The sequence below is a fragment of the Falco biarmicus genome, chromosome 8, assembly GCF_023638135.1.
Source record: "Falco biarmicus isolate bFalBia1 chromosome 8, bFalBia1.pri, whole genome shotgun sequence".
Classification (NCBI taxonomy): domain Eukaryota; kingdom Metazoa; phylum Chordata; class Aves; order Falconiformes; family Falconidae; genus Falco; species Falco biarmicus.
Window position 1 is genome coordinate 6,885,797 of NC_079295.1, and position 25,858 is coordinate 6,911,654.

The window sequence follows — 25,858 nt, forward strand, 5'->3', positions numbered from 1 at the left end:
TTTTGCCCACCACCTCGGTGCCCAGACTGTGTCCTGGGGTGCCCACGCTTTGGGGGTCTTGGGGGGGCATTTTCCTTCACCATTGTGGAGTACTGGTGGTCCTATTGCTGTGCCTTTGGCAGGAGCAGGCTGTCCCATCTGGTTGCCACAGCACGGTGCTGGGTGCAGCAGGTGCTTTCAATAATGTAGCATCACCTTCTAGCAATTAATTACACTTGTGGGTAGCTAGCGTTGTAGGCTGGCCCTGGTGAGCACTCAGTGCTCGTGTGCTCAGAGCTTCTGGAGCCACAGAAGGGCCAGTACCATGTTGTTTATCCAAGACCCTTTTTGTCTCCTGGCCACAGATCGATGTGGTTAATGAGAAACCCTGGCTCGGGGGCAACCGTGAAGTTGGTTGCTGCGAAGAAGGTGCTGGGAGGATTTTCCTCTGCTGTGGGACAGGAAAGGGCAGGTAAACCCACAGGGTGCAAGGAGGAGAGCCCGGAACCGTGTGGAGCAGGCAGACCCTGAGGCAGACCCTGACACCATGGCCAAGCTGGTGGAGTGTGTCCCAAACTTCTCGGAGGGGAATAACAAAGAGGTGAGGGAGCACATGGAGTGGCTGGGGGGTGGGTGATGCTGGGGTGCTGACAGCTGGGCTGCCTTGGCAGGGGTCTGTGCAAGCAGCAACCGCTGCCAGACTCTGCCCTGCTCCTCTGAAGTGATGTGCACCTTGCCCTGCCTGGCTAATGCCAAAAATACCTGAAGGTAGCCCCTGCTTGCTTTTTGGCACCTTGGTGCAAAATGGGGGCTCAGACCTCCCCGTTGTGTGCAGGCTGCTGTAGCACCAGGTCTCAGGGTGGTCTGGCATTATTTCCTGCTGTATTTCTTCTGTGTACCCTTAGAGAAATACCGCTTGCAGGTTTTGTGCCAAAATACATTGTCCAGGTTAGTGGGATCCATTCTGGGCATCAGCCTCAGGCTGAACTTTGCCCCTGCTGGGGATACAGGAGTTCAGCGGACCCAAAACTGCCATAAAATCCCTGCTTCCCCGAGGGAACAGGATTTACAGAGCCAAATCTGCTTGGAAGCTGGCAGGGGGCAGTATCCTTAGGAACAGGAATTTGGGATGGTACTCTCCAACGTGTGGCAGCAGCTGGGTATTTCTCTCTACCACAGTGGGTTTGCGTCTTGCTGGAAGCCAGGGGTGTCCCAAACCCCCTGGGTAGGAGTGGGATGCTCGTGCCTTTGGGTCCTGCATAGTCTGCAGTGCAGGGCTGCATCCCCACTGATTGTGGGGTCATCCGCAACCCCATCACCGGTGGGAAGGGGGACGGTTGAGAAAAGGCATCCCCCACCTTGCAAAGCTGGGGCTGTGGTGGGGGTCTGGCTGGCTCAACCACCTTGCTCCCCTCTGCTGCCCGGCAGGTGATCGACGCCCTGGGGCAGGCCATCTCCCGGACACCGGGCTGCGTGCTGCTGGACGTGGACGCCGGTGCCTCCACCAACCGCACTGTCTACACCTTTGTGGGCTCCCCCGAGGCTGTCGTCGAAGGCGCACTGAGCGCGGCCCGTGTGGCCGGGCAGCTCATTGACATGAGCCGGCACACGGGTGAGCTTCTGGGGGGTGTGGGAGTTGATCTGGTGTGAAGCATCCCTTGGCTGCCGTGCGTGGTCAGCTCTGGCTGCACCTTGCATGGCTGGAGCTAAAATCAGCTGCCAGTGGCCGAGCACGGCACGTTACTGCACCTGCAGCAGGCTGCTGCCGGGGTGGATGGTGCTGGGACTGTGCAAAGCTCTTGCTCGTCCTCCTGATCCAGACAGGCTGAATCCCTCCTGTCCCTGGGCTGGAGTAGATATTACTGCTGCAAACTCAGCTTTCCTCGTGGTGGCAGTGCCCGGTCTGCAAAAAAGACTGGGAAAGGGCCGTCCTCCCTCCTTGTCTGCTTGCTTTTCCCAGCTCCCATCCTTCTCTCTGCCCTGTCGCCAGGTGAACACCCTCGCATGGGGGCCCTGGATGTCTGCCCCTTCGTGCCGGTGATGAACGTCAGCATGGAGGAGTGCATCACCTGCACCCACGTCTTTGGGCAGCGCTTGGCAGCGGAGCTGGGGGTTCCTGGTGAGTGAGGACCAGGAACCTCTGCCCACCCCATCCCACCCCATATGCTTCCAGCTGTGGAGAAAAGGCACACCTTTTGCAAAACCTTAACCAAATGGTGTTTGCCTCCGAACGGGCAAAACCAGATGACATGCTGCCAGCCCCTGCCTGGCAGCGCTCGCCCCTGACTTTCTCTTGCAGTTTACCTGTACGGCGAGGCGGCACAGGATGAGAGCAGGAAAGCCCTGCCCACCATCCGTGCTGGGGAGTACGAGGCGCTCCCTGAGAAGGTGAGCCTGGCAGCACCTCTCTGGGTAGCACGGGCTGGGCAGAGCTGAGCCATACCTCCCCAGCTTCAGGGAGAGTGCTGGGGGCTGGCGTAAACCCCTCACACAGAGAGGAGCTGGTGAAACATTTTGGGTGCCACTGAACATGGAGGTGGTGATGGCAGATGCCAGCTGGGCAGGGAGATGCCATCCCCAGGAGGGTGGCCCATGCTGCTCAGCAGTGCCAGCCCACACGCTCTCCTCCTTCCTCCCCAGCTTGCAAAACCAGAGTGGGCGCCTGATTTTGGGCCACCAACCTTTGTCCCCCGGTGGGGGGCCACGGTGACGGGTGCTCGGACCTTCCTTATTGCATACAACGTCAACCTGCTGTGCACCAAAGAGCTGGCTCACCGCATCGCCCTCAACCTCCGTGAGCAGGGTCGTGGCACCGACCAGGTACCCCCGTGCCGGCAGCGTGCTGGGAGCAGACCTGATTGCCCCCCGGCCTCCTGGGCCATGCCTTGACTGTGGCAGTTCTTGGCAGCCTGGGCGCTTGAAGAGGGTGCAGGGCATTGGCTGGTATTTGGAAGAAGAGAACATAGCCCAGGTTTCGACGAACCTGCTGGATTTTGAGACCACACCGCTCCACGCCGTCTATGAGGAGGTCTGCCGAGACGCGGAGGTGGGTGGCACGGGGTGGTGTGAAGTGCTTGTTTCAGTAGGGGCTTGGTAGAGGATGTCTCCCTCCAAGTTTTTCTCCCCATCCCCAGGTCAGGTTCTACTTTATCTCCCATTGAGCAGAGTGCTGAATGGCATGAAAACCCCAAAAGCTCAGCAACTTGCTGCTAGCCCCCAGCTCCTCCATTGAAGGCTTTTCCATGAGCTCCCCAGGTCCTGAGAACCATCAGGCTGGGGTGGTAGTGGTGGCAAGGTGGGTGGCTCTGGGGACAGTTGCATTTCTGATGTTCTTTGCAGGCACTGAATCTCCCTGTGGTGGGGTCCCAGCTGGTGGGGCTTGTCCCCAAGAAGGCCATGCTGGACACAGCCGAGTTTTACATCAAGAAGGAAAACCTGTTCATCCTGGAGGAGGAACAGAAGATCAGGCTGGTAATGTGGCTCCTCCTGGTACCAAGATGAGGGTGGAATAATGAGAGAAACATGTGAAGCCCCCCCCCCGCCCCAGCCTCCCAAAGTGGCACTGAGCAGAGATTTAGGACCCCAGCAGTCCCCAGGGCATGACACTTGTCTCTAGGGATGGTGCCTGGTGAGCTGTGAAGGCACAGCAAGCAGGACAAGTTTCTTGTTGTCCTGAGGATGCCACGATGCTCACAGAGCAGATAGCCCATCCCCTGAGCACAGAGTGCAGGCAGCAGCTGCCCATCTTGCCTACATGGAGGCCAGGAGGGGAAGGAGACCTCCCCAGAGCTCAAGGACAGTGTGTGGCTTTATGGGCAACTGTCCCAGGACCAGCATGAGCTGGGAACAAGGAGACAGGCTCTGCTTTTCAGCTGCAGGAGGGAGGGACATTTCCACCCTATGGGGAACGTTCTAGATAAGAGCAAGCTAATTATTTATCAGTGTTTGTAGGCAGCCGCATGCTGCCCGCACGTATGGGGTGGGACAAGCTGGTGACGCCAGCTGTCCTCTCCCTGGGTGATGGCCCGAGCAACTCTGTCCTAGGGCTGGATCACCCATGGTTAATTAACAGCAGGGAATGAGGATGCAATGTGACTTAACATGATGGGGCTGACATGGCGGTGCTGCTTCTTGCAGGTGGTCAGCCGGCTGGGCTTGGACTCCCTGTCTCCGTTTCACCCCCGGGAGCGCATCATTGAGTAGGGACCCCCATCCTGCTTCTCATCACGGTGCCCGTCCCTGCCCGGACGGGGGGCATCCTGCTGCCTGTGTCTTGCACTTGGCTTGTTTTGGGAGCGGTGCCTATGACCAGCTCCTCTTCTCACCTTGGGGTCATCTCTGCTGGGTGTTGGGCAGGAACGGGGTGGTCCCTTCTCCCAGATGCTGATGGTTGTAAACATGGGGTGCGGGGACTCCAGGTCACTCAGGCAGGCAACGGGGGCAGGTTTTCTGGCCAAATTTGAGCATGTACATGCTGTGCTGCAGTGCCTGGTGTAAAACACATGTCTGGTGGGGGGGAACATGCTCTTTATGTCCTTGTCATCCCCCCTGGGGACATGGCTGCAGGTGTGTTTCTGTCCCACCAAACACCCTTTGCGTGAGCCCACCCTGTCTAACTTGGAGCAACCCACCACACTACCAGGACAAGTGCTCCCCAGCTCTCCGTCGGTCCCCATGGGGCTCCTTGTCCTCTCCCCAACCCTCCCACTGGGTTTTTTGGGGGTTACCCCCCTTCTCAGCCACCCACAGAACCAAGGGGTGGATGAAAACCTATTGAAGGGGGCAGTGCTGGCTGAAAAGGGAGAGGGAGGGGGTGGTGGGTTTCCCTGCGTCTGGGGTGTGTGTGTGCTCTGACCCATGGAGCTGTTGTGCCACAGGTACCTGGTGCAGGCAGGAGAGGTGGATGGGGGGCTGGTGGCCAAGCCGCTGGGCACCTTTGTGCGAGCAGTCGGTGGGAGGTCGGCAGCACCAGGAGGAGGTTCTGTGTCTGCAGCTGCGGGTGCCCTGGTACGTGCCACACAGTGGGATGGGGTCCCTGCCTGCCTCGGGGGTCCTCTGGGTGTGCTGAACCGCTGAGGAGAGCCAGCATGGTGGTAGCAGTGGGCACAGTGACCAGTTGGAGGATTTATCCCTGTGGCCTTGCAGGGAGCAGCACTGGGCTGCATGGTGGGGCTGATGAGTTATGGGAAGCGGCAGTTTGAGGAGCTGGACCCCATCATGAGGAAGCTGATTCCCCCCTTCCACCAGGCCATGGATGAACTGGTGGCAATGGTGGATGCTGACTCCCGTGCCTTCAGCAGCTACATGGTGAGGCCCTGCTGGTGGCAGATATGCCATGGAGAAGCAGGGGGCTTTCCAGCTGGGAGGGGGGGGCTGGCATTGTGTACCCTGGTGTCTTTAGGAGCAGGGCTGTGACCTTGGTCCAAGCCAGGGCCCAGGGGAAGGGACATCATCACCTAAAGGTTTGGAAAAGCATGGGAGCTATCAGGTCTGCCATGGCCCCCAATCCAAGGCACACAGGATCTTGGAGAAAATGGCAGAAAATCTGTTTTTCTTGTCCTGCAGGAAGCTATGAAGCTGCCAAAAAGCACCCCCGAAGAGCAGGAGAGGTGAGCTGGGCTGGGTGGCGTCTCGCAGGCTGGGGGAGCATGGCTGCCCAGCTCTCACGCTGGGGCTGTCCCCCCTCGCAGGCGCACAGCTGCCATGCAGCAGGGGCTGAAGACGGCAGTGAGGGTGCCCTGTGCCCTGGCAGAGAAGGTGAGCGGGCTCTGGCCTGCTCTGAAGGAGCTGGCACACCACTGCAACCTGGCCTGCAAATCTGACATCCAGGTACGGCCCCAGGCTCAGCGCTGCCCCAGCTGGGGCTTTGGAGGCTGCTGGGCTCATGGCTTCTCCCTGCGAGGTGTCCCATCATGTCCTGACCTCTGGTCTCCAGCCAGGCTTCCCAAACTGGCCAGGGATTTCCATCTGCTAAATTTCTGGCAGCTTGTAGAAGACTTGACCTCCACCAATCCTTGCCTGAATTTCCCCACCTGTGTGGCAAGGCTGCGAATGGTTCCCACTGCTGGAGCCATGTCCTGAGAATACCGGTGCAGAAGACCTTCTCACAAGCCTCTCTTCCTAGGTGGGAGCCAAAATGCTGGAAGCAGCTGTGTTCGGAGCTTACTTCAACGTCATGATCAACCTCAAAGACATAACGGATGAGAAGTTCAAGCTCGCAGTAAGCAGAGGCCGTGAGTGTGTCCTAGCCCTGGTGGCAAGGATGGGGTGGGACAGAGATGGAGATGAAGCCCCTGGGACCCCTCGTTCCCAGGCACCCCGTTCCTTCGCCATCAGCGGGATGCATGGGGTGGATGGTGGATTGCTCTTCTGTCCTGTTGAGAGGCAAATGATGCACCTTCTCCCTCCCTGTGTAGATGTCACAGAAGGTCTCCGGGCTGCTGGAGGAGGCGAAGCAAGGCTCGGCGCTCGTTCTGACGCTGCTGGAGAACCGGGCAGCCTGAGAGGGGCTCAGGGATGCGCTGGGGGCTCTGCAGTGGCCAATACAGCTGGGAATCGTGTCATCCCTGCCTGGGCTCCTTCGGTCTCTGCCTCAGGAGCGTCCTGTCCCCTGCTGGCCTTTCCCTGGCTAAGGGTGATTTTTGCCGTGTGGGGTTCAGACCCTGGTCTCCATCCCCCCAATCCCTGGGGCAGAAGGAGCTGGCTGGGCTGGCAGTGCTTGGGGCCACAGCAATCTCAACAGAGGGGACAGCACTGCCCAGGAGGGGATCCCAGTGCGTGGGCACCTCCTGGCCCCACACACCCCTCTGTATATCCATGCCCAGAACTGCCCCCCCCCCCCGAGACACCCCGCTGCCCACGGGGCTGGGGCAAGCCCTGGTGCAATCCTTTCCTGCAAGGTGTCTTTTTGACACCGCATGATGAGACCAGCCTGTTGCATTGCTCACTGGCCAGGGAAAGCAGCGCTGCCAAATGCGGGGCAGTATTGGGAATGTTGGCAAGAAGGTGGGGATGGGACGGGAGGAGCTCTGCCCCCTCCTCACAGACTCCCTGAGAGAAAGACCTGAGCATCAGGGCACCGAGCCCTGCCTCTCTTGAACGGGTCTGATGGCAGATATCCCCTCCTCCACCCGCACCCCATGGCAGCACCCTGATCAGTGTCACAGGGAGTCATTAGCTGGACCCTGCTGTCCCACAGCAGTGCCTGCAGGAGGGTGACCCCACCTGTGCCAGCCCCTGCCCCTGGATGCTGTGTCCACGCTGGGAGCACCAAGCCAGGGTTCATGGTGGGGATGCCTGACTCATCCCATCACCTGATGTCAGGATGTGAAACCATCACCCTCCGTCCTATGTTTTTATCAGCCCTGTGGGACCTTTGTACCGGCTGGGAGCGGCGTGTTGACATTTCCCATGTGCCCATGGTGATGACCATGGCACAGGGAGTGGTGCGGCTGGTTCCACTGTTATGCTGTGTCACCCCTGCCTGCCACACCCCTTGTCACCTGGGCAGGGCCCTGGTATTTAGTGGGTGCCCGCCACCCTGGGTGAGCCGTGCCAAGGACAGCGATCGGGGGTGCTGCTGGCAGTGGTGCCTGCAGAGGGTCTGCCGGCATCGCCTCTGCTGGGAGCTTTTCGGCAGGTTCGGTGAGCAGAAGCGGCTCCTGAGGCAGCAGCGCCTGGGGGGTGCAGGGCAGCTGGGGGGCACGGGGGCAGTGGGAGCGTGGGCACCTGTGGGTCAGGGTACACTGTCCCCATGGCTGGCACCGCACCCAGACATGGCGTCCCCAGTCCCTCGTGGTCCATGAAGACATGGGCTGGGCACCCAGGCTTGGCTGGAGGTGGGTTAGTATTTCCATTAACAGTAGAAACCACACGCCTGGACTCTGAGGGTGCACAGAGATAAGGACAGTCGCTCTCGGTGTTGGTGCTGTCACCTGAAGGGGCAGGGTGGCTGTTGGGGTCTGGGGGTGTCAGCATTCCTGAGGAAGTGAGCCTGGTTTCTGCCTGGGGCGGACATGTGGGACAGGGGAGCCATGTCCTGGCTGCTGGCAGGGCGATGACATCCCTGTGACAGGAGGTGCTGGGAGGGAGCACTGACAGTGCCCGTCTTTCCCTTGCAGCTCAGGGGCCGTGGAGGATGTGGAACCCCAACCCAGGTGAGGGGCCGCGGGGCTGGGCAGGTACCACGCAGGCATGAGGGCTTGAGGAAGAGCTCTATGCAACCGCCACAGGCACCGGAGGGGTTACCTGCATGCCAAAGGGGAGGGGGGCATCGTTTGTGAGGAGGGGGGTAGACCAGGAGGGGTCCTTTGGGTGCATGGGTACACCAGCTCCCTGCATTGTCTGTATGGGGGGAGCCCAGTTCTGCTTGCTAACAGCCCCCCTCTTCTTCCTAGGTGCACCCGGGGGGGTGCCACCACCACAAGTCCAAATTTGCCCATCTGCTCCTCCGGGATACCCTGGTCCTGGCACTCCAGCAGGTCACTACCCCGGCTACCCTCCAGTGCCACCTGGCACCCCTGGGGCTTATCCCCCAGGACCCCCAGGTGGCTATCCCTGTGGCCCCACTCCACCTGGCCCCTACCCACCGGGGCAGCACCACCATGGGCACCCCCAACCAGGGCATCATCCCCATGGGCACCCGCATCCTGGACCACCAGGAATGCCGGGGTGCTCACCGTGCCCCCCTGGCTGTCATCAGAAGCACCATAAGAAGCACAAGAAGAAGCACTCCAAGCACCATGGAGGCAAGGTAAGAGCGAGGTGGCAATGGACCCTTCTGAATCTCTGCTGTGGTCCTTTGAACCCCCTCATGGATGCCGCAGCATCCAGCCTGGGCAGCTGGGGCTCCCCTCTTCCACCCTGCGGTGGCTGGAGCGGGCTGCCACCACCCCAGTGATTTGTTTTAGATGTGGAGATGTTTGCTTAATAAATAGGCAAGTGTAAGTCATTTCGTGTCTTTTGAAATGTGATCCGTGAAATTTCTTGAAGCCATTGGGAACAGTGACGCAGCTCAGAGTGCGCTACTCAGTGTATTAAATCCCAGGACTTTGTCCTGCTTGCCCGAGAGTGAGTTGTACCTCCCCTAAAGGTCATTTGCTCAGTGTCCCAGAGCAGAGGAGCAGTTCAGTTCTCTCCTACAAAATAAAATAAATTAGATAAAGAAAAAAAAAAAATTCTCTGTGCTGGGAGTAGATGCTGCAGAAAATGCCATTCCAGAGATGGGCAGCATCCAGAGCAGGTCTGAGTGAGGGACTGTTAAACAAACCCCCAGTTCCACTATCAACAGTAGGAGCATTTTCCAAGCAAAGCAAACGGTCAGCTCCTCTCGCTCTGTAATGGCTCTGAAAGCGATCTGCCTGGCCATCTGCCCTTGCTGGCAGAGATCAGGACCCTTCTGGAATTTGTTTAATTGGCCTGAGCAGCTTTGTAAAACAATGACAAAAAACCCAGTCCACCCACGACATGCTTGTAATATTCTCCAAACAGGAAAACAATGGCTCCAAACCCTGAAATACGGTTTGTGACAGCTTTGCGATAAACTGCAATAAAAATTGTGGTAATGTCAGTAGCAGCTATTTTATCTTCAAGTCAGGGTACCCTGGCTGTGGTGCTGTGCTGGCTCCTTGCAGGCTCACCCTCTGCATGGCCCACGGGGCCCTGATGTTAACTAGTTACTGGTTTGCAACCCATCCCACGTGCAAACCTGAGGGCACCCCTTTTGCTGGTGTGCAAAGACACCCGGGGAGAGGCAGGTCTGCAGCTGCCACCGCTGCAGGCTCAACCTGGCCCCGGTGGGGTGCTGAGGGCAGGCACCCCTGGCAGCATCAGAAGTGGTGTGAAGGAGGGTTGTTTCCATGCTATCCTAAAGTTGTTTCATCTCCTCCAGCACTCCAGCAGCTCAAGCAGCAGTTCTGACTCCGACTGAAGAGGACATCTCCCACATGCGTGGTGGTGAAGCGATGAAACACAAAGTCAAACACCCCATGGGAACCACCTGCATGTTGCTCCGCTCCTTTTCCCTTCCCCTTAGAGTGGCGTTTTGCTTGCTCGGTGATTCTTCTTGGTTTTAGCTTGTAAATTCTCTGACAGGAATTGCTATGGGATAATGGGCAGCAGTTCCATCCTCTGTCTTTCGGGAGCGCCTGCTGAAAGTCATCCCCAAGGCTGCAGGTAGCAGTGCAGGGACTATCACGTGCTGGTTCACAGTCTGATGGTGTTCGTGTGTTTTTTCCTGTGCAATAATGCTGGCTGCTAACATGGATCTCGCTGCCCGTAAAGGTGAGATTTCCCAGCTGCAGCAGAGGGGCTGGTTGGGGAGTGCTGTAACTTTCCCTTGCTGAGCTGTATGGGTTGTCACCCTTCGCGCCATGGTAATAATAAATAGGAAAAAGCAGTGCGCTGTCTTTCTGGAGCCCCTGAGCCATGGCCATGTGACTGCAGCATGTCTGCTAGGAAAGGTGAAAAGCCCATCAGTGCTTTCACCACAATTTTAACACAGAGCTGCTCTTGCTGTTGTTTTATTTTTGTTTTGCTGATGGCCATGGCTACCATGAGGACCCTTCCCAGCTGCGTTATCAAGAATGTTTCGCTGCCAGAGAGCGCAACTAGCTAATGGACCTAGTGGCACAACCATGCGCAGCTCTCTGTTGCAGAAGGGATCTCAAAAGAGGTGCTGCAGCCGATCTCACCCAGATTTTCTGCCAGCGCAGGCTTTTTTGTCCTTGTTGTGCTGCTGGCTAGGTACTGTGCTGGGGCAGGGGCATTGCCTTCCTGCAGCTCCCTCTCTGGATGCGGTTGTGTTTTGTCCTGGTGACCCTCCAAGCTCCCCTACAGCCTTTCTGAAGGAGGGAAAACACGGCAGGGACACTGCAGCATGTGTGGCCACAGCTCCCCACTGGCGTGCCTGCCCTGGCTTGTGCCCATGCTGGGAGCCTTTCCCTGCTGGCTCCTCTGCACGCCGTGCCTGGGGTCCCCTACACACCACCCACATTGTGCCCACACTCTCCTCCCCATCCCACCTCCACCAGCGTACAGAAATGCCCTCATCCTTGGAGGGCTCCTCTACCCCGCTGTCCTGGCTCAAAACACACAAGTGTTGGATGCAAGAAGGGCTGAAGAAAGCATGGATAAAGCCTGACTCAGGTGCAATGCCCCTTTCAGGGTGGGGAAAAGCACAGCCTGCTCAAAGAGGGACCCATGGACAGGTGAGGAACATGAAGTAGGTAAGGAATGAAGTCATGGTCTTTGTTAAACTGAGAGATCATGGTCTGGATGGGCACTGTGAGGGTGCAGGGCCAGAGGAACCAGTCTGCAAGTGGCCTACTGGAGACAGTGGGGAGGGCTGGAGAGGTTCCACAGGTTCCTCCTGTGGTCCTTTGGGTCTGTAGCAGTGCCCCATGACGGCTGTGCTGCAGGGATACCTGGCTTTGTGCTCCAGCACTTGTAAGGGCAGGCAGAAGACAAACTTATCCTGACTTACCAGCTTAGCACCAGGAGAATCAGCTGCTCATTAAAATAATTTTTAAAAGACAAACTACACAGTAAAGAGGCTTTTTCAGGATAGGGTGAAAACAGTTTGTTTATTTTTGCAGACAGCACAATTCAAGTTCAAATCTGGGCGTTGCCTAGCAGATACTGGTGGGAAAGTGGCACCGTGGTTACTTTGAGCACATTGGGATGATGGGAGGCAGCTCCGGTGGCTGCCCAGTATGTTGTGAGATGCTGGGAGGCATCCTGCCCCTTCTCACCCAGGATTTTGGGTGCAGTAATAAATGAACAGGTTCTGATGAAGGTTGGAATGGCAGAAGGAAGCAAGGGAGATATGGTCCACAGGAAAAAAAAGATCTTAAAGATAATACGTGGAATTTAGGATAGACAGAGCCCCAAAAGGAGTATTTGCAGACAAGCGCATAAGGCAGCAAAACCTCTTGCCATCCCATTGCTCCTGGGAAAGAGGAGCAAACCACCAAAGGCCATGCAAAAGGAAAGTAAGTTGCTGACCATTTCAAGCAGCATGTGACGTGTCATAAACTCACTCAGTCCTCTCGGGGCAGAAGTACCGAGAGAACAAAAAAGATGAGATAACCTGGAAAAGGGTTTGCTAAAGAACAGGGGATGTCGCCACCATAAAGCTCCTCACAGGACACTGGGGGGTATTGAGAGTTTTTGAAAACTAGAGATGTTCATTGGCCCTGCTACACTGAAAGGTTTCTTGCTTCTCTGAAAAGCCCTCCTAGGATTACAGCATTTACGCAAGTCATGGCTTGGTTTGTGTAAAGCTTTACATAAGTAAGTCATATGGCTTTATATCCTGCTTCAACCTTGGTTTTAATTAGCACCATAAGTGTAAGATATATGACTTTTCATCATGAAAATAAAAAAAGAGCTCTGGATTTTGGCTAGAAAGGAGTACCCAGAGGGCAGCTGTTCTGGGCCAGCTCAGAGCTGCTAGCAACCATACAGAGGGAAGGAAATGAAACGGGTAATATCAGGGTGGGGTGCATATCGGTGAGAGGCCATGCGCACTCCCTTCATTTAACATATCCACCTAATGAACCTGTCAAAGAAGCTGGGCTGGGAGAGGCTGTCATAGTCCTTCTCCCTGAAGATGGCTGCCCGGTCCCCAAGGCCAAGCTTCAGCAGGACGTCCATGTCTACATCACTCCCGAGAGCCACTACGGTGGGCATGACATCTTGCTTCTTCATGGAGTTGATGGCCTCCTCGAGGTTCTTGCTTCCTGTGATGCCATCGGTGATGAAGACGAAGGAGAGCTCAGCATTGCGCCGGGCGAGTCGCTGCCCACCTCCTGGGCTGAGTACGATGTTGTTGATGGCGTGTATGATGGCTGACCCGATGTTGGAGGATGAATCCAAGTACTTTATCTGTGCCAGGGCGTTGGAGATTTCCGTCAGGTTGTAGGTCAGTGGGAAGACCACATCCTGGTCCCTCTCACTGCCGTACTGCAGCAGTGCAATCCGGGCATTCATGTTATCGGTGTTGCTCCTGGCCAGCGTAAGCTGTCGGGCCACGTCCTCCACAAAGTGATGGGCCCTGTGGAAATTCTGCTCCCCAATCCTTTCAGAGCCATCGAGCAAGAAGACGACATCAACGGGGCGCTGTGTGCACTGGGCCACTGCAAGCTCTGCGGGAGAAAGAAGACGACAAGGGTTGGGAGCATAAGAAAGCCTACAGGATAAAGTTGGGGCTTGCCTCAGGCAGTCTGGGCTGGAATTGCCTCTGTGCATCTTTGGACAAAGAAGAACAAGCCCCACTCTGCTCCCAAAGCATGTCTTTGCAGCTGGTAATGCAGGAGCTTTGCTTCTGACACCCTCAGCTCCTGGGCACTAGGTCTTAATGAATGTTAATTCTGGGGCCTGTAACAGACATGCATGAGATTAAACAGGTCTGCATTTCAGCCCCAGAATTACATCCACCTTCTTACAGCAGTTCCCAGCTCTTATCTGCAAGAGGAATATCCAGTGATTAATGGCAGGCAGTGTCTGCAAACCTCTCAGTTACTCCTAGGGAGTGGTTTACTTTCAGAGCTACTTTTCACACACAGATTTGGAGGATGAAAGCTGTTTTCATACCTTTCAGCCAGATTAGTTTCATCAGCAAGCACTAATTCCTAAAGAGCTTATAAAGGTTGGGTCATGTGGTTGGAAAACAAGACTATCCTTGTCGGTGCACCTGTTCATAGTAAAGCAGCTTTTGTAATACAGAAAAGACCAGTATCTGGGCGAAACACAGCAGGACATTGTTCTTCTTCAGTCACTCAGAACAGCACCTGTCCACCAAGCGGGCAAGTGGGCATACGAATATATCTGCCATGAACAAACTCAGAATAAAAAAGGGGAAGAAAATAGCTGTCTTTGGAGCCAGCCGTTAGTTAGGGACTGTTATTTCTTCCCTTTGCAGTAGTTGGGTGTATTGCATTTGCTGTTCCTCTGCATGCACTGCTTCTCTCAGAAGCAATTCCATTTCTGCACTGTTGAATTTTCCTCTTTTGAATTTCCTTCTCTGATGAAAGCACTAGTTGGGAATACAACGGCAGCAGCAGTATTGATTTGTGGTGTACCTGCTGCGGCTGACCACCCCCTGAGGTGGCATCAGGGCAATGGCTGTGTCGCTGTCAAGTAATTCTGTGGCTCAGATTGAATCGCAAAAAGGTGAAGCCCTGGAGCCGATGTCATGTTGTGTTGTGTGACTGGCAAGGAACAGGAGATTCTGGAGCAGCCCCAGCTCGAGCATCCATTTTTGGCAGGGTAACTTTTGGGATTGGAGTATCATATTATGTCTAATTTCCATACTATGAGCAAATCCAATTTGATAAAGTGTTTCCTCAGTGCTGAAGGCTGCCAGATTCAGCATGGAAGGTGCTGAACTGGTGTAACAACTCCTATGAGCTGAGGAACAAACGGATCACTCTTTAGTACATGAGTACTTTGTGTGTAGTCAACATTCGGCAAACAGCAAAGCTGTATTTAAGCAGATACATGCGCTCTTGAGATTACAGAGACAGTGTCCAACATGAATCCAACAGCACAAGACAGTGTAGCAGAAGCTCTGATGGTGCATATCACTGAGCTCACAGACTATTTGGCATCACTGCCATCCATGATAAAACAGTCAAACCTGATGCAGGAATTTCTGTTGGTACTTATGGTTTAACCTAACTCACTGGTCACAGCAGAAGTCTATGGTTGTTTCCGTATTGTATTCCCTGACCTTGTAGACTTGCTTTTTTCCTTAGCCCCCACTGTAAAACATACCTACAATAACAGCACACCTTGAATGGTGCTTACTGTACCTTGTCCTACTGCGAATGACAGGCTTCTGCAATGGCAGTTCGGTTTCTACTGCAGTCAGATCTCCAAAAAAATGCTGTTTCCCCCATGAGCTTTTAGAATATCACATTTCCAAATTCAACTGCAATACGCCATTCCTTTAAAGCAATAAAGGTACGTACTCACCTCTGCCCAACCTTCCTTCAGAAATGTGGTCTAAGGGAACATTGATGCTGCAGTTCCCAGTGTGCGGGCACTGCTGCCACAGGGATGCTTTGCCTTGGCAGCACCTGCACTCCTGGTTCTCACCTGCTCTGTGCAGTCGTGGAGGGGGAAAGGCAGGAAGGCATGCCCCCTGCAACCACACAGTCCAAAATCTACACAGTGGTCTGCAAAAGCAGGTGGAAGCAAGCAAGTGGGAGTGATGGCTGCCTATGGCATTGGAGAAGTATTACCAGTCTCCCCCCAACGCTTGTCTACATGCAGTCATGTTTCTTGAGACGACAAGCAAGAGCCACCCACCTCCCACAGGAACTGAAGCAAGCCTTAAGAGCTCCTAGTTAAGCAGGCTGTGGCTGAGAGCAGCATCACTCCATGGAGCTTCAGCAAGAGCGTGATGCACACCTGGCTCTCCAGTTGCAGCTTCTGCTGCAGGAGCACTCCCCAGAGACTCTCTGCCTGCTGCTCGCCTGCCAGCTGTGTGGTAAGATGCTCCTATGTGTGAGTTATCCCATGGCAACTTAACAGATATGAGGCAGTGCAGCAAAACCTTGGGTTTGTCCTGTTTAGTGTCATGCTTTCGTTGCAACTTGTTCCCATTTCTGACAGTTGAGGACCTTTCCTGCAGCAAGGAACAAGATTCTTTTCCTTAACTGGGGGAGAAGTTCTCGGAGGTACCACCTTTGAATTAAGCCAACTAAATCTTCATGTCATGCTTTTAATTGCTGCACTGGTCCTCCTCACGTGGCTTACAGTAAGGCATCAATGCCTGCAGCTCACCGAACTGAGAACCGTGTGCTAGGACACAGCTGAGGATGTCTAACAGAGGCAGCACTGAAAGCAGAAATACCATCGATTTTCCAGCCATTAGCAACCCATCTAATTACTTGCATGTGCAGAGTAACCCCAACCACGCCATCATGTTCCTGCTGCTTCTAAAACCTGGGTATCTGGCATTTTCTCTGTTGTCTCATGGTGTTGACAGTGGAGACGAAAGCGACCGAGAGATGGGGACTGACCTCCCAGCCCTTTCTGGGGCTTCCCCCTTTCACAGCCCCTCAAGTACTTCTGGGGAGGTGTGGACTGTCCTTTCCCCAGCTCCTTTTCTGTGTCCTTCCTTTGCCCAAGAGCCTCACTGAAGGAACCACTGCTGTGATGAAAATTGCGATTTTATCAGAGGGATTAGCCAGGATTATGCTAGCAAAACACCACTACACCCCCCTGCCCCCATCTAACAAGGGTCAACACAGGTACTGCCCAGCAACATTTTCTCTTCCCCCCCAATGAGCAGAGGTTTTCATTTGTTGTACTGCTTTGCTAGGAAATATTTCCAAAAGAAAGGAAATAAATGGCTGCTTTGCAATGAAATGAAATAAACATTCCCGTTGCTGAAGTCTTGCCCAATTCTTGTCTTGTTCAGCAAGATACCCCAGCCCTGATATGTTCTCTTCAGCTCAGTGATTTTTTTGGGGGAGTTTCCTCTAGCATCATGGCTGAAGCAGCTTAACTACTCTGAGTGCAGTCCTCCTAAGCTGCATCCCAGCAGGCTAAGTCACATGCTAATTTTGGGGTACAAATCAAAACAGTAGGGAGCTTGGCTTTGCACAGACTACCTGGAATACGTGGATTATGACCAGACACTAGCATACGGACTCAGACACAGGCTGATCCTTTTGCCTTCACCTAAAACACGGAGAACACCATGTAAAGCTCTCTGAAGTCTCTTCCCTCTATAACACCAACAGTAGAGTTCTCTGAGCTCCCTGTTGCTATAGACTGGGAGCAAAAAGTGCTAAAACCTTGGGAGAAAGGCTGTTTTTGTGCAGCACATCTGATCTGCTCACCAACACAAACACCTCCCCTGCAAGCCTGTCGCTGGATGGCTTCTCACCTAGACTGGCAAGCCCCGGGTGTTGGAGCAGAGCTGGAAGAAAATGCTGCACAAAGTTCAAAGTGGGCAAGTTCCTCATTTCATTTCCCATTCCTGACCTTGGCAACTGGCTCCACTTTGTGCATCTGGAAGCATTACAGCCCAACAGCATTTTTTAAGACCATACATCTCCCTTCTGGCCATTAAATATGCCATTTGCTTAGTATATTTTATTGCAATAATACCATGTCAGTTAGAGAGGCTGCAAAATTCACTTGCTGGCAGTAAACACTTCTCTTGTGTCTGCACATGAAATGCCACTTTCTCTTCTTATGGCTTGAGAGGGCAGCAATTATTCTGGGGGTAGGAATGGCATTCACCTGCCTGGATTTTTGGGAAAACCGGGGGCAGCTGAGCTCGTGGAAACATCACTCCTCATCTAAATGCACATTCCCGCAGCACAAGCCGTGGGTCTTTAGTCTCTCTGAACCAAACCAGCTCTGGGTATGGATCAAATGGGCTGTACTACACCAAGTGTAAATACTTGCTTTTAAATAGCTCACGTAACGCATCACAGAGGTTTGACCGCACAGTCAGGGATTTTTGCTTTGGACCGCCTAGCCCTACATAACCTCTGTCTCTTGGATATAAACAGGTACATGGTGCTAATTAAGACAGAAGAAACACAGAAGTACAAGCACAGAAAAGGGCGGAGGGAGCTCATACAGCTTCTGAGAGAAGCACTCCCCAGGTTTTGGTGCTCTCAATGGAAAGCCGGGGCTGTCCCCTCTCCCATCCTATTTCCTCCTTCCCTTTGCTGTCCCCACCGGCCCATTGAATGGTTGTACAGGGACACCCACTGCGGCCAGAGGAGACGCACCTTGCTCTGTCCGTCTTGTCACATGAACGGTTTGCAAGACCCAAAGAAAGCCCTCACGGCAACCCAGCAAGAGGAGGCAGAAGATGCTTCAGAAGCAAGCAGCAAATACATACGCAAGAAGGCGTGGGAAAAGCGCATCGTTAGGCTCTCTGCAAATGAGGGGCTCCCTCTGGCCCTCAGCCACGCGTACTGGCAGCCTACTTGGTGGAACGCCTGGCTGAGGGTTGGGGCTGGGAGCGCAGCGGGGGAGCACTGAGGTGACTGCAGAAAAGCAGTGGGCAAAGCAAGAGCATCTCTTGACATTACTGGAGAAAGCTGCCACGCTCATCAGCCAGCCAAGTCAGACAGGACTGCCCTGTGTGTGCCCGACTGAGCGCAACCAAGCTCTTTCACTGCCTGTGTTTCTCACAAACTAAAAGCACCTACTGATGTACCTGTCCCCTCTGCCAAACAGGCACTCTAGGAAAGACAATTACCACCTCCACTCAACCTTTGCCTCCACCCACTTCCACGGGATCTCTAACAGACATGTCAGCAAAGCCCTAGCACAGTTTCTGGGTCCCCCACAATCTCGCTGTGCACCATTTTGAAGGTGTCAATGAACAAGTCCATCCACTCTTGCCGCTCATTTCCAGTGGCAAACTTGGCTTTTTCGGCGGTAAAGGCCAAAGTGGCCACCAGCTGGGTGTACATGCTGGGGTCCTGGGTTTCCCGCGTGGAGTTTAGGAACTGGGCGATCGAATGTATGGTGCTGGGGAAATCTATGTTGACTCCCTCTTCCATGGGGCGGAAAATAAGTGGGTTTACGTTCCCAGGGTTCCTGTCATCTGCAAGTGAGCGTCAAAAGAATATTTTCAGGGCTTGCTAGCAATGGCTGCATCTCTGAAAGCTCCCTGGCTTCCCTATGTGCACCGCACCAGAGGGAACAGAGCTAACGAGGACAGAGAAGTAAAGACCAAAGCCAGGCTTTAAATCTTTCTGCCACATTTATGTCTGAGGAACTGTGGGATTTGTACTGAAAACACTCGCACATCAACCGAGAGACCTCAGAATATTACACGAAACCTTAACTGCCTGGTTCCTTCCTACTCATCCAGCACAGGCATGATGGAGAAAGAGCAGTGCTCAGGAAGAGGGCCACAGGGTCCGACTTCTTTCTGTATACAGGATTCAGCCATTATGGAGCTTTGAATTCTGCTACGTGCAAACTTATACATGATGCTGTACAGCCAGAAAGACATCCGAGGGACAGCATTATGTAAACTCCTTGCCTGGCACTCAGCCCGCTGTGCTTTGGCTACAGCCACTGCCCTGCAATGCTCCCGTGCGGTGGCCGGGCTAGTCAGGACCCCGAGAGCCTCCATCTCCACCTGGCTCCACTTACATTTGAACAAAATCCCAAAGCTCGAAGCAAAGCCTTTTGCATGGGTTAGAAAGCGCCTCACAGAGCGTCATGCGGTTTCTATCCAAGCAAGTGGTCAGTTCAGATTTGCTCAGCATTTAACCCATTTAACACGCCAGCATCCTGTTAGCACCGCAGGAATCAACGGGTGGTAACAGGGAGACAAGGATCTGCCCTGAAAACAGGAAAACCTGGATTTCCTTCGGCAAAGTACTGAGACAGGACACCCTCACCTGCAGGTGTGAACCCGAAGCGGTGATGTGCCTGGCTCTGCCAGGCAGCAGGGAGGAAGCCAGTTGTGTGCAATACCTGTCCCTCTCTGTGCTCTGCTGACCATGCCCAGGCTGGAGCTGGAGTGCCTGGCACGCGCAATTGATTTGCTTCTTACAAGTGCCAGGACTGCAACGCTGACAGCCATGGGGCCGGGAGCAGGGCTGGGTGCAGCTGCCTCCCTGGCCTGGACCTGTCTGGCCTGTCTACCATGGGACACACGCATTGGGTGTGCACAAAGCTCACCCACATACCCTGCGAAGGGCACCACCTCCATCCAAAGGGTTTGAATGCGAGTTGGCACCAACTCGTGAGATGTCCTTGGAGAACCAGAGGAGCTGAGCTCTGGGCAAAGAAGCCCCAGGCTCTGTCACATGCCTTATGTCACAGCACATCCAACAGGCTCCCTCGTCGCTAGGCGAGCTATTTGCTATTGCAAATCCTTCTAAATGGTGACAGCAATGCATCACAGACCATCCAGTGCTACGGGTGGAAGGTGCTTTGCCCAAAGGCTCCTGAATGGGTATCACTTAAAACTTGATCTACCAGGCCTAGCACACCAGGACATCTTTTGCCCATGCTGAGATGGGTGTAGCAACACTTTTGCAGGAGGCCCACACTACTCAGCCACCTCACTCCCATGTCCTCGGGGGTACAGGTGTAGGGCCTGCACCCGACCTGGCCTGCCTATGGCATGGCTTGAGGGATTTGCCCAAGAGGGAACCCTCTCAGATGCTTCCTCAAGCCATTTCTGGTCCCCAGGACTGTCAGGTACCAGTGAACTGTTCTCACCTTTCATCAGGAACAGAAACACCCAAGTGCACTACAGGGAAAGGACTGCCAGCTTCGCCTTGCTTTGGAGGGCTTTGATGGCCCAAGCCTAGGAGAACACACCACTGCTTGGGTCAGTCTCTCTCCTGCAGTGCTCCTCAGAAACAGGGAGGCTGCAAAGACCCAAACCTTTGAAGACACCCGAGCAGTCACCAGTGTGGCATGGGGATGTCGCCGCCTTGTGCATGGATCCGCAGGACAAAGCTCCTCAGAGGACACTCCAGAGGAGCCTGTGTGGATAGCTCAGCATCACGGCTGGACATCGTGCGCTCTGCATTGCCAGGTGCAAATACTCAAAATACTAGTGAGATGTCTTAGATGGGAGTAATTACAGCTTTCCTGTCTTCAGATTCTGAGTGTCCTGGGACCAGTTTTCCTTTGCTTTGTATGGAAACGAAGGGACTTCTTTGAAAATGAAATTTGAGATTCTGTATAATACTGAGTTGAAGCTGGGGTCTTTCACAGCAACATTGACGGCAAGAGTAGAGATAAAAATTGCAAGAGCTGGCAAAACTTTGTCCTTTATAAGCTTTGTGTATACCAGCAAATAGTGCATCTATTGTGTTTGAACAGGCACAAAGACTCAGACAGACGGAACTGCTAGTAATTCAGGTTGCAGATCTGGCCTTTAACAAGCAAAATATGCTCAAGTAAAGCTACCTGCAGCGAGCAGCGGCCGTCTCCTTTATACTGCAGGATCCTTACAGCCTTTTTCCTTTAATCCAACACCCTCAGTTAATTGTTAATTAAATACAGCCAGTGTTAGAGAAGCCAAAGCTTTGGGTCCACTATGGTGTCATTTTCCAAACGGTCCCCTACCCCCTGCTCTGTCCTTGTCACTCCCGCAGAGCATCCTGCCCAGTGCTGCAGGGTGGGCTCTGCATTTCAAAGGTCACATGGGTGGGAGAGTTTAGCAAGGGGCTTTTGACTTCATGTATAATAGAAACATGGAACAACTGAGAAATTAATTGCTGAGTTTGAAGGTCAAAATTTGGTGGGACAGGGAGAAATATCAGGGCTGAGCCATGCTAGTGCACTAACATGGTGCACTTGTACCTACCTGTGCAGAGAACTCAGAGAGACACAAAAAGAGCAGGAGATGAAACCCTGGAGCCTCTCCTCATGTAAAGTAACACTATATCCCGAACTCCTGCCATCCAAAGGGAATGAACAGGGCTGCACACCCTCTTCCCACTCCCGAGCCATGTGCACTCTCCCCCATCCCTTCGTGCAGATGGCATGAAGCTACTTGTAAAGTTTACCTGTTTGACAAGGCAGCTCAGGGCAGACGATCTGTGGATCTGGAAGGAAAAGAAACAGGGAAAACTGAGTGACATGCTGCCACCCCCCCTCAAGGCTTGCACAGTTGGGGTGGCAGGGTGAGGTCTCTAAAGGGGAAAGGACTCCAAAGGGCTGCCCCAAAAGGCTGGCCCATATCTGAGGCAGGACTGCTTACCCAGAGCTACATAAAGGTCAGCCCCCACCATGAATGACCCAGCTTATGAGCTACTGGCCAACCTGCTAGGGCACAGCATCTCTACAATCGTTGCAATGCACCATATATGCCCCCCAACCCCAAACCCTGGGGGTGAAAACTCCAGTTCCAGTCAGAACTGTGCAAGGAAAGGTGCAGACCTGGGCAGAGCACGTCCTCCATCTTGTCAATGAATTCTTCTGCCACCAGGTCTGAGAAGAGCCTCATCTTCTGGACTCGCTGGGGTTCATTGCAGGCAATGGAGACCAGGGTCTCACTCTGTTCTGGCTGATCAAACATGTCTCCAATGCCAATGGTGTTGACAACCACATCTCTACCGCAAAGAGCCCCTAGGTTCTTGTCATCATCCCTGGGGTCATAGCGCCCATCCGTGATCACCACAGCAAACACTTGGGCTTTTTCTCGCCTGCTTTCCTTGATGAGCTTGTTGTAGGCAAACTGGAGAGCAGATGGTGTCCAGGTGCCTCCCGCAATCCACTCCAGGCGCTTCACTGCCTCCTTGAAGCTTGACAGTGAATCGATGCGCTCATCATCAAGCTTGATGGCTTCGAAGGTCCCCTCGTGACTGTACTGCACCACTCCGACACGGGCACCTGCCGGTGAAGGGTCACATTACTTGGCTTTGCATCCTCAGGGAAAAGTGGGGAAATTCAGCAAACTTTCATACCAGCAAAGAGCTGCCTGCCTGGCCTACAAAGCTGGGAAGGAAAGAGGGAAGAGCAGAAACTGCAGCAAAAATGCTGGACAGATGGATTGCAGCCCAGGGCAGATACAGACAAACATGGATGCTGGAGGGATTCAAGACCCTTTGAGTTTTCCCATGTCCCACTCTGTCCCCACACAGCCCAGACCTGTCTGCGACTTGGGGTCCTTGGCAATAGAGCCCAGCCGGCTGACCACGTTGACAACAAAATTTTTCTCCAGGGTGAAGTTGGTGTAGCCAATACTCTCCGAGCTGTCTATGACGAACATGATGTCCAGGGCACCACAGCGCTTCTCACAGTCTGGGGAGAGGGACAGAAAGAGGAAAGCACAAAGGTCAATGATGGTGGGGAAAAGAGCCAACAAGGCAGAAGAGACCATCTATGGGAAGACAGAGACAGTTAGCATCACACCAAGCATCGACAGGGTTTATGGTGTTGCCCACAGCAGCAGCGTACGGAGGATCTTACATGCATCTTTCTGTCAATGTGTATCAAAAGAAACCTTTTTAATCACACTGTGTAATACGCTTCATCCTATCATCTGGACCATGCGACTCTACGTTATAGCTCACTGCTCTTGCGATGGCAAAGCTAGATTCTGGGAGGTAAGCCAGGCTGTCCCATCAGTGCCATCACACTTAGTGGGTGGGCTGGGGCTGGGGTGGGCAGGATGGACTTCCCGTGGTGTCTCCTCTGCAGGGTGCAGAGCGGCAAAGAGCCCACCGTGCTGGCGGCTCAGTGCAAAGGGCAGCTCACAGGGCAGAGCTGTGAAGGAGCCAGCCTCTGGTGACCCCCCCTCCCCATCCCTCGAGTGGTCGTTCCCCTGCCCTGAGGAGAGCTGATGATCTGCTCACCACAGCATCCGCACGTCTCTCGCACGTAGGTCATCACGTCGCAGTCCTGCCAGCAAAGAGGTGCAGGGTGAATGCCCCCCTCCCCTTACACAGCATCCATCCCCTCTAAGGGAAAGGAGAGCCTTTCCCACCCAGCCGACCCCCTCCCCTCTTTCCTTGGCTCCCGTGGGATGCCACAGGCCACTCCACCAGGCAGCGGCAGGACCTGATGCCCCGTTTCATTCTCAGGCTGTGCACAGCAAAGCCATGGTTGCCCAAGGAGGAAGAGCAGGGGGGCTGCAGAGCAGTGCTACTTACAGTCAGGCCAGGGTCTCCTGGTGGGCCAGCGGTCCCCTGTAAGAAAAACACAGGGATTTCAGGCACAGTTTTACCGTGAGTTCCCTTTTTGGGAACTAGATGTCAGAGCCATCAAAAATGTGCGGTTTTGCAGGGGTCTGTCACGGGAAGGGTAGGAAACCCTTGCTGGGAGCCAGCAGACACATCTGGCAACTTGTGTCGCCTCCAGCAAGCCCTGCTGCAGGGCTTGCTCACTGGGATCCTCTGGGCTTTAAAGCATCATGGAGAAGTGGGGAGGGGAGGAGGGAGCTGCAGCATCTGCTCAGACACAATGGCACGGTACCGTACCTCAGGGCCAGGTTCACCAGTTGGACCACGGGGTCCAGGCTCACCTCCTGGGCCAGGGTCACCCTGGGGAAGAAGCAAAGAAGGATCAAATATTTCTCCAGCAAGGATGGCGATGCAGCTGCTGGTGTTCAGGGCTCCTCTTGACCCCCTTGTCAGACACAGCTCTGCTAAGCACGGTCACCAGCCTGCCACCGCTGAGCCTGGGGGCACGGGGTGGGCAAGGAGAGCGGGCAGCCCCATCCCCAGCACACCGCGCAGAGGTGTGGGAGGGGGACGCTGACCCTGTGGGCAGTACGGGAAGTCTGCTTACCGGTTCCCCCTTCTCGCCTTTGGTCCCTTGCAGTCCTTTTGGTCCAACCTCACCTCTTCCTCCCTGCTCGAAGGAAGGAGAAACAGATCCGGCATGGAGCACATCTGGATGTGCTCAGGCAGAGGCACTACCACTATGAGCCTGTCAAAAACACGCCTGCCTGGCCTGGGAGAGCACCCCGTAAACCGGCAGCTCAGTGCAGATTAAAGAAACAGTGTTTACATAGGCGTTAACTAAGAATCAAGAAGTTTTGCAAAACATATTTCAGATGGTTTCAAAAGCAGTTGGGCTTGGGAGATACACCCAGGCTCCGCAGCTGCAGGGAACAGCCAGGGCAGCTGCCGGCAGGACAGGCTCCTCGGCCATGCACCTGGAGGGTCGGGCAACAACTGCTCAGCATTTCAGTCAGCACAAGAAACAGGCAACGCAGACAAACACACTCACCTTGGGTCCTGGCAGTCCCTTCTCACCTTTGTCACCCTGTGGAGGGACAGGAGGGAGGGGTCAGCACCCAAACAGCACCAGCCCCACACTGTGCACACATCCATCCGAAGTCTGCAGTGAGGGACGCAAAGCCGAACAGCAGGTGTAGCTTCGGGCCGATGGTTGGGGTGGTGGGTGCAGCCACCTCCCCAGCACCTCTGCCAAGGCTGGGGTCCCTAGCACCTCTGCCGTGAGGCAGGTTCAGTCCCAGTGTTCAACCCCCTCACCCGCTTGGTGGGCTCCACGTTTTTGTGACCCCGATCATTTTTTCTCCTCCTTCTCTTTACTCCCAGGCTACCCAGCTCCAACAGCAATCTCCACCGAAACAGGTTTCCTCACAGCACACGCATGTGCACTGGATGAGGCACACATACCTGTGGTCCTCTGGGTCCGGGGTAGCTAAAGCCAGGTCTGCCTCTGTCACCCTTTGGTAGAAAAAAATGACCCGTCAGAAACCAAACCCAGTCCTCCTGACCTGGCGATGCCAGTGACAGTCAGAACTGGTTTCATCTTCTCTTGCGGTGAGACACCACCTTCTTTCAGCTGGCCCTGAAACGTTGGGACTGGCTGTGTGAAGCAAGGTTTTGCAGGGTCTTGGGGATATCACATGCCAGGGACACCCCTGAATCTGTGCAGGGTAAGGGGTGTAAACAGAGCTGCCTCGGCCACAGCAAGACCTACATCTCTGCCCCATAGGGATGCCCAGATTTGAGCCATTCCATTTCTGAGGCATGCAAGTTTTTCAGTGGAAACCGTCTTTTTCTTTTTCTTTTTTTTTTCTTTTTTCTTTTTTCTTTTTTATAAAAAAATAGCACACCAAAATACCCTTTCAAATGTGGAGTTGCATTCAGGTACTTTACCTTTGGTCCTGGTGGTCCAGCATCACCTCTTGGGCCCAAGTCACCAGGGTCCCCACGTGATCCCTGTAGGACAGTGGAGGAAATAGGTGAGGACGTTCCCTGTGGCTTCCCTGGCCGCACAGGGGACTGTGCTGGAAAAACCAGCTCTTGACATGATGCTGCAGGACCATATCCCCTCCTGATGAGGTTTCTGTGACAGTGCCTGATCCAGCACTTGGGTTCCTGCATCCCATAGAGCCACATGGATGTCACGGCACTACTGTGGGGTGCTGGACTGACATCCAGCC

The 25,858-nt window shown here is 54.3% G+C and overlaps 2 protein-coding genes across 4 annotated transcripts in view; one reads left to right on the forward strand and one right to left on the reverse strand.

The window, feature by feature from the left end:
• The first annotated feature begins 360 nt into the window (after positions 1-360).
• FTCD (formimidoyltransferase cyclodeaminase) lies at positions 361-10,190 on the forward strand. Of its 2 annotated transcripts, XM_056349191.1 has the most exons (17): positions 362-580; positions 1,408-1,591; positions 1,970-2,098; positions 2,279-2,367; positions 2,620-2,799; positions 2,888-3,025; positions 3,319-3,450; positions 4,117-4,178; positions 4,857-4,986; positions 5,125-5,286; positions 5,545-5,588; positions 5,670-5,808; positions 6,104-6,199; positions 6,396-7,623; positions 8,100-8,135; positions 8,376-8,731; positions 9,869-10,190. In XM_056349191.1, the coding sequence occupies exons 1-14, from the start codon at positions 527-529 to the stop codon at positions 6,480-6,482; spliced, it is 1,626 nt and encodes a 541-aa protein (XP_056205166.1). In that variant the 5' UTR covers positions 362-526; the 3' UTR covers positions 6,483-7,623; positions 8,100-8,135; positions 8,376-8,731; positions 9,869-10,190. The 2 variants fall into 2 exon arrangements, with proteins under 2 accessions (XP_056205167.1, XP_056205166.1); XM_056349192.1 differs by lacking the exons at positions 5,670-5,808; positions 8,100-8,135; positions 8,376-8,731; positions 9,869-10,190 and having other exon boundaries at positions 361-580; positions 6,396-6,542.
• Positions 10,191-11,542: 1,352 nt separating this feature from the next.
• The window catches only part of COL6A2 (collagen type VI alpha 2 chain), a 28,407-nt gene continuing 14,091 nt past the window's right edge, over positions 11,543-25,858 (reverse strand). Inside the window, exons 18-28 of one of the 2 annotated variants that reach the window (XM_056349189.1) lie at positions 25,572-25,634; positions 25,086-25,136; positions 24,673-24,708; positions 24,229-24,291; positions 23,919-23,981; positions 23,592-23,627; positions 23,295-23,340; positions 22,588-22,740; positions 21,877-22,329; positions 21,504-21,542; positions 11,543-13,124 (exon numbers count right to left, since the gene is read on the reverse strand). In XM_056349189.1, the coding sequence (XP_056205164.1) occupies positions 12,517-13,124; positions 21,504-21,542; positions 21,877-22,329; positions 22,588-22,740; positions 23,295-23,340; positions 23,592-23,627; positions 23,919-23,981; positions 24,229-24,291; positions 24,673-24,708; positions 25,086-25,136; positions 25,572-25,634 (1,611 nt within the window). In that variant the 3' untranslated portion in view covers positions 11,543-12,516. The other variant, XM_056349190.1, reaches the window with a different exon arrangement.

Coding starts and splice junctions, on each gene's coding strand:
- FTCD (XM_056349191.1), top strand. CDS start 527: ATGGCCAAGCTGGTGGAGTGTGTCCCAAACTTCTCGGAGGGGAATAAC. Junction 2,099..2,278: donor AGCGGAGCTGGGGGTTCCTG/GTGAGTGAGGAC, acceptor TTTCTCTTGCAG/TTTACCTGTACGGCGAGGCG. Junction 3,451..4,116: donor AGGAACAGAAGATCAGGCTG/GTAATGTGGCTC, acceptor TGCTTCTTGCAG/GTGGTCAGCCGGCTGGGCTT.